This window comes from Pseudonaja textilis, chromosome 7 (assembly GCF_049901715.1).
Source record: "Pseudonaja textilis isolate UNSWEBS1 chromosome 7, rPseTex1.2, whole genome shotgun sequence".
Taxonomy (NCBI): domain Eukaryota; kingdom Metazoa; phylum Chordata; class Lepidosauria; order Squamata; family Elapidae; genus Pseudonaja; species Pseudonaja textilis.
In genome coordinates, this window is record NC_141996.1 from 23141080 (window position 1) to 23153548 (window position 12469).

The window sequence follows — 12469 nt, forward strand, 5'->3', positions numbered from 1 at the left end:
AATTTCATTTCCGTCCGTAGGGTGATCGGTATGTACGAAAAACCTCCGGATTGTGAGTGTGGATCAGCCGTGAGGAAATGATTGAGTCCACCCCCTCTGGAACTGCGCATGCGTTGGCGGCTTTTGGCGCCTTCTTTTGTCTTTCAGAGGAAGTTGTTGCTGAGAGGACTTGGAGCCAGGCTGTATCGGGGGCTTCTTTTTTGGGGGGCCTCGAGAAATCTTCCTTCGTCCGTTGATTTTTTTTTCTTTTTTTGCTCTCAACTACATTTCCACAGGGCTGCTCTTCTGAGGTTCTTCTTAGCTCAGAAGAAACTCGCTGTCCCATGAGGAGAGGCACTGAGGTGAAACGTGTGTGAGTGGAAGAAAGGTCGGGTTTTCTTCCAGGGCTTGACATGGAGAGGAAAGCCTTGGCTCCTTCTCTGTATCTGGGATGGTGCGGTCTGAGGGAAAGGGACTCTGACGGTGCAATCCCGTAGGATAATTTATTTGGTCGTTGTGAGGTCTGAAGTAGGATTTCTGTGCCACCCCGCCCCCAGTCAGTTTTTTTTTACTCCTGCCGACTGTCTGGACAAGTCCCTGCAGTTTTCTTGGCAAGATTGTTCAAAAGTGATAGGCTGTTGCCTGCTGTCTAGGACTGAACCCAGCTGGCTTCATGCTCAAGGCAGGGCTGAAACCTGTACACTTCTGGTTTCTAGCTTGATGCCTTAACCACTAGATCAAACTAGATCTAAAATGATTATAATTATATTTTCCATTTTCCCTATATTGGCTAGTTAAGGTGGTGGACATACCTAATACTTCTGCCTGTTACTCAGAGTACATTAAATTAACATTTGAATTTAATATTCCCAACTAAGCGTGTAGAGATAGAAAATATTAGGACAAATACAGACTTAAACAAAAATATATCTGTGGCTATATACTATGCCAGCTGGTCATATAGTAAAATTAGTGCTCAGTGTGTTGTGTTAGCACAGCTGATTGGGATATTTCACCAAACTGGGGCCCAGTTGGTCCTGCAAAACTTAGTCATGGCAAGCTCCATTGAATACTTTTTTACTTGTAGATATTATGTAAATAGAAGGATTTACTTCCAGGTAGGTATATTAGGATGGCAGTTTAACAGTGAGAGGATTGATGGCCTAAATAGATATTCAAGTCTAATTTCCTGCTTTGCACATTAAAGCAGCAGTCAAAGGCTGTTGAGTAGGCTTGCAAATTTGTCCAATTGGATTCAGCCCTCTGTTTTGTACAGGCTTATGTTCTTAGAACCTAGTTAGCAGATGTGGAGGTGGGAGAGGGATAGACTTGCTTTCTTTTAGCTTCATTCTTCATGATAGTTTTCAGTGGCTATGTAGCTAGTGCAGATCCTTCCATAACAATGTAATTAGACATTAAACTTGATAATTTTAATGTCCTTTTTTTCTGGTTTTCTTTTAGCTACACCACTTCCAATATCAGGTTTGACATAGTGGCTAAGGTACTAGCCTAGAAACCAGAAGATTGAGTTCTAGTCCTGCCTTAGGCACGTAAGCCACCTGGGGGACTTTGGGCCAGTCACACACTCAGTCCAACACACTTCACAGGCTTGTTCCTGTGGGAAAAACAGGAAGAGGAAGTATTGGGTGTCTACTGCCTTGAGATAACTATAAAGTAATAATGCTGAGATAGACATCTAACAAATTTCCAGTTAAAAGTCACAGCCAAGTTATTTATCATAAATTGTTATTTTTAGAGTTTTGTCTTAATCTGCAATTTATAGCAGGTCCTAAGTTTATGAATCCTTTTGAATTTTCAATGTTTCTGCATAAATATAAACCTAAAGCATGAGAAAATTCCAGACCTACATATTTGTATGTGTAAAAATGTAAACCTTTGCTTTTAATAACTTAAGATCCCTCTTTGGGCAGCAATAACCAATTAAAAATTTCCAGTAACTGTTGATCAAGTCTGAAAACAAGTTTGCCAACTGCAAACTCAAATCACGTACGTATACCGTTGTCAGAGTAAATATCAGACGATCTCAAGATTCCCGCTGCATTTCTGCTTCCCGAGCCAGCTGCTCTTCTTTGTCCCCTCAGATAGCCCTATTTCCCCCTGCCCCTGATTCCCCACTGCAACCACTTGGACGGAATGGGTCTCAGAGGGGTCGCTAAAGAAGCTGGTTCCACCTATCAGCTGCAATGGGCAGTTCCGGGCCCCTCTGCTTAGGCTGCCAACTAAGGCAACTCGCAGTTTACTCAATTGCTCAACTGGTTTCAAAGGGAGGTTGGGGGGACATTTTATTAAAAGCTTTTCTGAGCGACAAGTCATGTAAGCAGAGTTGATAAACTGGAATTGAATTTATATTGGAATGAGGTGAAGGGAGAGAATGGAATGGAAAGTAGGTTGGTTATCCAGATGCAGGTTACATGTAGGAAAGATAAGTATTTTTATCAATTAACAATTGTATTAAAAACATGTTTGTTGAGACCTTTTGTGAGAGCCTGGTTATAATATATCCAGGTTCAGGAATCTTGCTCAATTTTGGGTTAATTTTTTTGTTTTAAAATAGCATTTTTTTAATCTGGAAGAGTGAACTGATGTTAAACTTGTTACTCTTAATTCTTTTACAAAAAGTTTGTACCATTTGACCTGACAGAATCCAGAGGGGATAGGGGCATTGCTAGTAGATGGTAGCATATATTCCATTAGAGGAAAAGCTTTTCAAACTTTTTAAATATACTGTTGGGGCCTTTCTTGGAGATGGGTATGCTGCAGGAACTGGTTTCCACGTTAGTATCATTGTGTTGATTTTTTGTTGCTTGTGAGAATCTACTTCAGATGTATTGACTGCATACAAATATGGACCTATCATTCAGTTTCTGAAATATTACAGTATTGTCCAGTGTAGGGTATAGCTTATTCTTGTAATATTATTTTTGGATTTGTTGTGGCAGTACTTATGGATAGAAGTTACATACTTAAAACATGTTACAATTCTGAATAGGAATAATGAGTTATAAACTGATCAGTTTGAAACAACATACCAATTTAAATTAAAAGTTTGGCCTAATTTTCCTCAAAGATCAACTACTATAGTTATTACACAACAAACACTGCCAGCAGTTTTCATTGATTATATTTTGTCTTGACTCTCTTGCCAAACAATTAAGGGAATTAGTCAGAAGTTACAAAATCCTATTCTCTGTCTTTAGTCTTTTAATTCTATTTAAGAGTTGCCTAGATCTATGTTTGAGCCAGTCCTTATAATTTGTCAAAATCTGGAATTTTCATATAAGCTATAAATTATACAGCTTTATTTTATAAACTTATTGGTTCATTCATGATGTTAGTGCTGTGACTAAATGTTTGCATTTCTTGTGGGGAGGGTATATGATGTCTAAGTAGTCTAGAAGAAAAAAGAATAGAATTTCTGTCAAATATGATGAATTCATATAATTTTGAGAACACTTTATTTTGCAGACTTTCTTAACTGTATTAGCAGTGCAATGGAAAAGAAAAATGTTGATATATCCCCAAAGAAACCATCTTTGTTTGAAATATTCAAAACACAATACAGTGAATCAGGTACTATTTCAATTCAAGCTGCTTTGAGGGCAGGGAGGTGAATCCTTTTTTCTTTGCATGAAACCAGTACCATACAGCACTGCAGCCAGGCCAGCTTTGCCTCAGCAGTAGTGGGAGGAAGAAAACAGCAGCAAAAGTCAATGGGGAGACAGCAGATGATCAAAAGGACATAAATGGTGGTCAGATAGGCAGGTGGGACTTACAGCACTTGTGGTTGTAAGTATGGATAGAGTGCCAAGAGCCCAGATTTTAACCAAATTTTGGTACAGGTTGTAAGTCAGTACTATTGTGCTTAATTCAGTACCATTGTGCTTTGAACAGTTGCTGAACAAACTGTAAGCCAAGTACAGCCTATATCAGTGTTGGCGAACCTTTTTGGCACTGAGTGCTGAAATGGGAGCATGCGCGTGTGTGGGAGCGCCAGAAACTGGAAGGGCAGCTGAGCTTCCAGTTTCCAGACTGGAAGCTCAGCTGCTCACATGCCTTAGCTTTCACACATGTGTGTGCGAAGACCAGCTAGCTGGTGTACATGCGCGTGCTGGAAACCAGAAGCTCAGTTTCCCAGCGTGCACATCCACACCGAGGAACCGATCTTAACAGTTTCCGGCGCTCCTGCGCATGCAAAGACCAGCTGCCCGGCACGCATGCACATGGCAGAACCCAGAAGAGCAATGGGCGATGGCTGGCATGCCCGGAGAGATGGCTCTGTGTGCCACTTCCAGAACACATGCCATAGGTCCGCCATCACTGGCTATATTAAACTTTTTCCTTGAAATATGAGACTTGCCTTTGTAAATAGTACATTGCAAGTTCATTTTCTATAGATGATACAACGTATCTTATAGTTGATATTCCTACCTACTTGCTCCGGAGACAAGATTGAAATTATTTTGATATTCCTTGGTTAGAGGGGGATAGCTGCTTTCCCAATTTTAGACTGACAAGTCAGAAAAAGAGTTTAAAGAAAATTTAGGCAGATTGTTATATAATTAAGATGAAAATGTGCATGCTTAATTGTAGCTACTGCCAGGTTCTTGTGTTTTTTCACCTTTTTCTGTTATTGTCTGTTATAAATAATATAATTAATGTGTGATGAAAAATAATTATGTTAATATAAACTATTAACAAGATTTATTGAGAAGGAAAGGATAGGGTTACAACAGCCTCAGTAATTGAGCTGTTTCCCAATTGTAACTAACATATATACCTTAGCCTCAAGACTTTGTTTCTCTTTCTAAAAACCTAGTGATTTGGCATGGAGGTGAATCTTTTTGCTGATAACAGAGAAGCTTGCAGGTGGTTGTTTATAAAAGAGTGACCTGAGAAAGAGTCTTTAGCTTGTAAGCAAATCTTGGTCACATGCCTAATAGGCATGCATGTTCTCCAAACAAGACAGAGCCAGATATTATTATTATTAAATTTATTTGCCACCGATCTCATGATGCAAGGCGATACGTGAAGACCTTCAGAAAGAATTTCAGAGTAGTTTTGAACTCTGCTTTTAAAGTAAGTGGGAGGAGATATTCTCCATAGGATGCCTTGCCTATTAAAAAAAAACATTTTATAGTAGTGGTAGTAATATTTGATAGTAGTTCATATTTATTTAAAAATCTAGTATTACACAATATTTTTAGAAAGCCAACCTACATCAGTAATTGTATAAAAAATCTTACAAATGAAGATGAATATACCTGTCCCAGGATGATGTTGCAGGATCCAACCTGGGCCAGTCACCAGGACCTTTGTCTTCCGAGTTTTTGGACTCATGCTGGAGCCCATCATCAGGGTATTTCTCTCTGAGGATGGGCTCCAGCATGAGTCTGAAAGCTCAGAAGACAAAACCTCTGGTCCTGGTGACTGACCCAGATTAGATCCTGCAAAATAATCTTCTAAAGTGATTATTTTCTGATGAAAGTAATATATAGTAATTTACATTATTTGTAAACAAATTATTAATGTGTAATAATCATTAAATCATAACTTGAAATATACATTAAATAATGTATTGACTGCTTTTCTTAGACCTAGGACCAATAAGTCTCAATTGGTTTGAAGAACTCAGTTCAGAAGCTCCACCTTATGATGTGAAAAAAACAGAAGACTCCTTACACAAAGCTATGGATCAAAATATTTTCAAAACCCCAAAAGGGAAGTTGTCTATAAATAACTCATCGGTATCAACTCCCATGATTTTTAAAGACCAGAATAAAAATGTAAAAACATTTACTTCTCCTATAGAAAAATCAGCTCAGCCCAGTGAAGAAACAGGTAAGATAAGAAATAATATGTAACCAAAATTGTAAACATTTTTGTATGTGTACCGTTTATGAAATGGATGTAGTATGGAAACGAAATGTTATAATGCAGATACCTCTTCTGTGGAAATTGTATTTTTCTGGCTACATAAAAGTCCACAACTAGAAAAGTAACATTTTGGTGGTATTAGCTGTCAGCTCAAATATTGTGGCCTGTATAAAACAGGAATTTTGGGTTGATGATTGAGGTATAAAATAACAGCTTTTGCTCCATTTCCATAAAAACATGAAAAAATAAAATAGAAGACAATTTCGACCACTTCTGGGTTTATAGTATATAGAACAGGCCCTTTTGAGGGGCTGGGGGTCATCCCTTCCGATGCCCCAGATAACCCTACTGTCAATCCTGCCATTGGGGGACGTCTGCCAGGCGTTGGGAGGAAGTAACCACAGACACCTGAGTCCCAGAGACCGTTCATTCGGGTCTTTCTCTAGAATTCCTCTCCATACCCCCAAGGTTTTTCATTCGTTAACCTGTTTCTCAGAACAGAGAGAGAAGAGTCCTCATGGAAACAGCTAGTCAGTACCTGCTGGAGATCCAGGCTGTTCAGCCGGTGCCTGAGGATCAACAGGGGATGGGATTTTATTCCATCTTGTTTGTAATACCAAAGGCCTCAGCGGGATGGAGGGCAATTCTGGCAATTCATTTCTTAGTCACTAAATGTTCTATATCCCTAATTAGTACTCTTAATTTCTGAAGCATTTTCAACATATTGTAATGTTTTGTTAAAATCATATTTAGCATCTGTATCTTTAGAATATTCTTTGTGCTTCATTTGTTTTATTAATTATTACTGTTCACTCAGGGTGCAATGGCTCAGTTAAAGATGCTGAGCTTGTCAGTTAGAAAGCTGATAGCCCAGGTTAACCCAAGCGCCACACAACAGGGTAAGCTTCCGTTCCTGCCCAACTCCTGCCCATCTAGCAGTTCAAAAGCATGCAAATGCGAGTACATTAATAGGTACCACTTCAGTGAGAAGGTAACAGTGTTCCGTGCACCCAAGGCATACAGCCATGTTGGCCACATAACCACAGAAAATGTCTTAGGACTAAGCTGGCTACCTCAGCCAAGAAACAGATGAGCATCATGCCCTAGATCAGACACGACTGGACAGGAAAATCTTTACCTTTATCCTTTATATTCACTCACTTTATTTAAAAGATAGATCTGCACAATCTCTAAGTTACGTTCCATAGATTTAATGTCTTGTTCTGGATTACTAGATCCTGTATCCATACTAAACTGATTTAACTATTAAAAGGGGGAAAGTGACCATAAGCAGAGGGGCAATGGAATTGTGGAGCTAGAAATGGTTAAAAAATGATTAAATAATAAATGTACTTCCTGCAGCCTTCAAGATTTAATAAGACATGTAGAGGAAAAAATCGAACTATCTAGTAGTGAAATAGGTTTTTTGCTTACATTTCTTTGATACAGGTAAAACTTTCAGTGAAATGCCTAGACCGAGGACACAAGTGAATGAATCAAATGAAGGAATGAATCTTTCTAGTTCCTGCGTTATTGCAAGGTGCATCTCATTTATTTATCTGCAGGTATAGATCTTGTCTATAACAACACAAAAAAGAATTCCATTGTTACAGCTAAATTTGCCTTTTGAATCAAGATAACATTACAATGCTTGGCCATTTTGTTGATGATTTCTTGGAATCATCTATTGCCTTTTTGGGTTGACAAACTGACTGGCCAAAATCATTCAGCTGGCTTTGCATCTGAGGAAAGACTAGAATTCACAGTCTCTTGTTTTCTAGCCTGACGTCTCTAACCAACCAAACTAGTAAATTGGCTCATTACTACACCAGATTAATTCAACATGGCAACAAGTGCCTCAGACTTTAGCTAATTATTTGGTATATTGAAATGAATGTAGTGACATTGATGTGGATAAATTTTCTGAAAGCATAAGAAATAGCCAAGCAAATTAGGGCACAATGTGTAAAAAACAATATTGCTATATCTAGTTAACATCTGTTTCTTTCAGTATATCTCTCTGTACCTTTTTGGTGTTACAAAATATCCTTGCTCTCTCTGACACTTTCATACAGTACTTTTGTTCTCCATTTCTAAGAATCTTACTAACTCCAACAAAATTTTCTGCTTTTTCCTCTTCACCCCACAAAAAGGGCAGAAACATATTCTTATATTCCACTATTTAGTTTCACCCAAAATAATTTCAATACTTTTATTTTTAATAGTTTTCATTCTGCTGGAGGATTTTGTTTAGTGTTTTTCACTTATTAAAAATGTTTGCAGCAAAATCATTCTGCATTTTTTCTGCTTATTTTAATTTTATCTCATCTTCTTTAAATATATATTTTCTTAGTCACTAAATGTTCCATATCCCTAATTACAGACATGATATTCTTCCGATTAAAATCGAATTCTGATTTTTGGGGAATCCCCCTTTCCCCCCACCCCTTCTTCTTCCCCTCCCCTCGGAGGCCCCGAGTCAGGAGTTGCTACTGCTGGCGCAGCTCTGCGCAGCTCCAGTCCTGCCTTGCCTCGGGAAGGGAAAGGCAAAAAGGAAGCGCCGCGGCGGCGCTTTGCAACGGCAGCAGCGGCTCCTGGTTTTGCCTTTCCCTTCCCGAGGCAACGCGGGACTGGAGCCGCGCCAGCCGTAGCAACTCCTGACAGCCCTAGCTGGATACCTGAGCGGAGCCCGGGTGGTGCGAGCGGAGGCTGCTGAGCGGCAGGAAAAGGGAGCTGGGCAGCCACAGACCAGCCTCTGTGCAACATGCCACCACCCGGCCCTGGCGAGGGAAAGCAGCGGGCGCTCCCCGGGTGGCGGCCCCACCACCAGGAAAACGGCTGCCCAGCTCCGGAGCTGATCCACACCTGACCGGCTGGAAAGGAAGGGTGTGTAGCATTGGTGTTGTGTGTGCGATTTCTTGGCGCGCAGCTGGGGGTATCTTTTGGCCGGCCCCGATTTTTTTTTCAGAGGGGAATATCATGCCTGCAATTAGTAGTCTAATTTCTGAAGATTTTTCAACATATCGTAATGTTTTGTTAAAATCATATTTAGCATCTGTATCTTTAGAATATTCTTTGTGCTTCATATGTTTTATTAATTATTACTATTCACTCGGGGTGCAATGGCTCAGTTAAAGATGCTGAGCTTGTCAGTTAGAAAGCTGATAGCCCAAGTTAACCCAAGCGCCACACAACAGGGTGAGCTTCCATTCCTGCCCAACTCCTGCCCATCTTGATATAACATATTTCCTAATTTTTTTAGCAATTACTTCCTATATGCACCTACTTTGCCACTTTCACTTCATCATTCTACCAAGCATCTTTTTTCATATTTTCCCTTAGCATTACTCCATACATTTCTGTAGCACTTGTAGCAGAATTTTTTTCACTCTTTTCCAAGCAGAAAAGCAACATGCTTTTTTGTTATGTCTGCTTTCCATTCATTCTGTTGGAAGATTAATTTATCTTCCATCACTAGTACAAATATTCATAGTGTCATACTTTTTTCCCCCTGCAATCATTCAGTCTTCTCTATTTTTTTTTTACATTTTCCCCTTCCTTCTAAGACTGCATAAGATCTTTCTTGACAATTCCAAGTTGTGGTATATTCCATATTCAGAACCTCTCATCAATCTTGTATCCTTTATTAACTGTATTGATCTTTCATTATATAAAAACAATTAAGCTTTTCAATTAAATGTGTGTTTGTGTGTGTGCACACATAGATACATATGCCTAAACCATAAATTTGAAACAACATTTTCCAAGCAGATATTCAAAGATATAAAAATTATTATTTTCATTAATTTTTGGATCTCTAAATGGTCCAGCCACTTCTTTAATCTTCCATATTCCTATCTGCCCTATTCTATCTGTATTTCATGTTTCACAATTGTTCCCTTGCTCATTTTTAATCAGTGTATTGAACAGTAATAGCTATCACTGAATTTCTACCCCAACAAAAGTCTAGATGACATGGATTCATACCTTGTGACATACATTTTAGCTTTTTCATTTATAGTTAAATTTACATCTTCATTTCCCCAACATGTATTTATCTTAACTCTACAAGATCAACTCACCTTAATTTAGGTCACCCTATTTCAACTTATGAACCCCTTGTACATTTTTCTTCATATGTTACGTCTGTCAGCAGAAAGACCCATGTATTCTAGACCATAGATTTGAACAATTGAGGCTTTCACCTACCAGTTTGGTAGAATGGGAAAGAATTACACTAGGTAACTAATTATAACAGCCATGTCAGATTCACCATTATCAAGAACAGTATTAATCAGTTTGGACATGTTCTGAGCAAAATAAGCACAATCAAAATCTAATATTACCTCACTGTTGCTCTAGTGCAGGTGCTTCAGAGACTTCTTTGCAAGCCAATATATTATTGCCCACATCTCATCAACTAAGAAGTATATTTGATGCATAACATACCCCTGTGATACTTATAACATGTAATTTACCCTAAAGATAAATTCTGATAGGTAAATATATTTCTGCAGAGAGATAAGAAAATAATTATATTCAAACTATGATATCAGATATCATTATATAATAGTTATGTTGTCTTTTGGAGAAATTAAAATGACTAATCAAAGGATTGTACTTAACCTCATTAGTGCTATAGTATCAGAAGCTCTGAGATTATCCATATTGACTTTAAAAAGATACATCTTGTTTAAATGAGTTGGATGTGTGAACATTGTTCATTATATTTTATGTAGTTATAGAAATTAAAATTGTGTTTAAGGATTCTTGATTTAAATAACTATTTTTTCTTTATATTTCAGTTCGGTTGTACAAGAAAAACAAAATAATAAATATGGTAAATATGAATGTCTTTATCTATTGCACTGAAAGTTGTATTAGTTTATAAATATATGCTCATTCTAAGTATTCTAAGAATACCTTCTTTCATATTTTCAGTACTAAGTGAAAGTTTATTACAAACACCCAAGATTTTTGAGGTAATTTTATTCTAAAATATTTTAATTATGAGAATACCATATGTGTTTGTGTGTGTCTGTGTTTGTGTTTAAACAGTTGTTCATTATATTTTAGGTTCAGGCACAGAAATGCATTTCTGAAAGCTTGGGAGTAGAAGCAGATCCTGATATGTCTTGGACAAGTTCTTTAGCAACACCTCCTACACTTTCTCCAACTGTCATAATAGATAATGAAGGTAACATGGTTATGACCAATATGTGAGGATAAAGAATAGTAAATACAGAGTAACTACAAGAGAAAGACATTTTGCAGTTGTAATTAATATAATATATATATTGTTATTAAAATTATGGTTCTTTTGAAATCAGCTGATAATTATTAGACATATACTTGTTTCATTTTCAATGTGGTTAAAGAGGTAGAAATAGAATCAGTGTGACATACTGATGGATGGGCAATAAGTGGGAAAACACAATTTGACTACCTCATCAGCCAGTGCTTATTTGGAGCTAGCTTAGAGCTAGCTGCTATCTCTCAGTTCAGCCTACTTCACAAAGCTGTTGCGGAAAGAAATAGGAGGAACTACAGTGAGTTGAGTTCCTGAATGAAAGGCTGAGTATAAATAAATATGAAATCAAATGTATTCTTAAAAGTTTGGTTAAGTTGAATAATTACTGGTCTAAATATGTTGGATCCATATAATTAATTCATTGCAATCATTGCAAATGGTTGCATTGTTCAAGCTTAATATAAGTACCAATAGTTTTATTAGAATATTTAATTGTTCAACTTATTTCATTAAATATGTTCTGTATTTTGAAATAAAATTCTCACAAAGCTTCACTAAATAGAAGTTTGACATAAAACATTTCCATCAATGAGTCATAAAATAACTGCAAATAATATATATCATTTGAATTGTAGACAGAAGAAATTATTCAGTTTCTGGAACAAAGATCCATAATGAAATAACTGATACTGTAAGTAAAGAATGTGCATTTTTGGTATTACAATTTTCAACTGATATGTAAGTTTATAAATTAATTTTCATTGCTTTGGTTTTTAGATCATGTATGGTCTTTTTTCCAAACATGGGAAAAGTCTCAAGAGCAATATTATTAATAGGCAATCTTCATCAGGAATTGAAATTGCATGTGCAGAAATGGACATCAAAATTCACAGTGAGCATTTGTCCTTTATTAACAGTTTATAACTCTTAGTTTGCCTCTTTTCCTTCAATATTTTTATTTGTTAAATATTTGACACCATTGCAAATATTAGAATAATTGTTTAGGATACAGTATTTATTTCTTTATTTTTGTTTAGTAATTAAATGAACCATAATTGATAATATTTTGGATAGTGTTGGCCTTACCAGGTAGACCAGACAGGCAACATGACTAGATGAACTAATTCTGCTTGGTTGCAAAGTTACATTAACAGTCTCTTGAAAATCTGAAAGTACTTCTGAACCTCTTGCCCCATTCACATTCTTGCTGCAGAATAATTTATTTTCTTGTTCACTTGGCTGTGTCTTGTTGCCCTGTTTTCCAAGATTATTTCCACAAACCATTACAGATAATTAGTTTCAAATGGACATTGGATTTTCATGTACAAATGACTACATTAATAT

At 37.1% G+C, this 12469-nt stretch overlaps 1 protein-coding gene across 1 annotated transcript in view; it reads left to right on the forward strand.

The window, feature by feature from the left end:
* Window positions 1-106: 106 nt before the first annotated feature.
* BRCA2 (BRCA2 DNA repair associated) overlaps window positions 107-12469 on the forward strand; it is a 40160-nt gene continuing 27797 nt past the window's right edge. The window contains exons 1-9 of the mRNA XM_087937230.1: window positions 107-341; window positions 3466-3570; window positions 5593-5838; window positions 7324-7414; window positions 10680-10714; window positions 10816-10856; window positions 10951-11071; window positions 11761-11816; window positions 11903-12017. Coding sequence (XP_087793356.1) covers window positions 3492-3570; window positions 5593-5838; window positions 7324-7414; window positions 10680-10714; window positions 10816-10856; window positions 10951-11071; window positions 11761-11816; window positions 11903-12017 — 784 coding nt within the window. The 5' untranslated portion in view covers window positions 107-341; window positions 3466-3491. The remainder of the gene's footprint in view (window positions 342-3465; window positions 3571-5592; window positions 5839-7323; window positions 7415-10679; window positions 10715-10815; window positions 10857-10950; window positions 11072-11760; window positions 11817-11902; window positions 12018-12469) is intronic.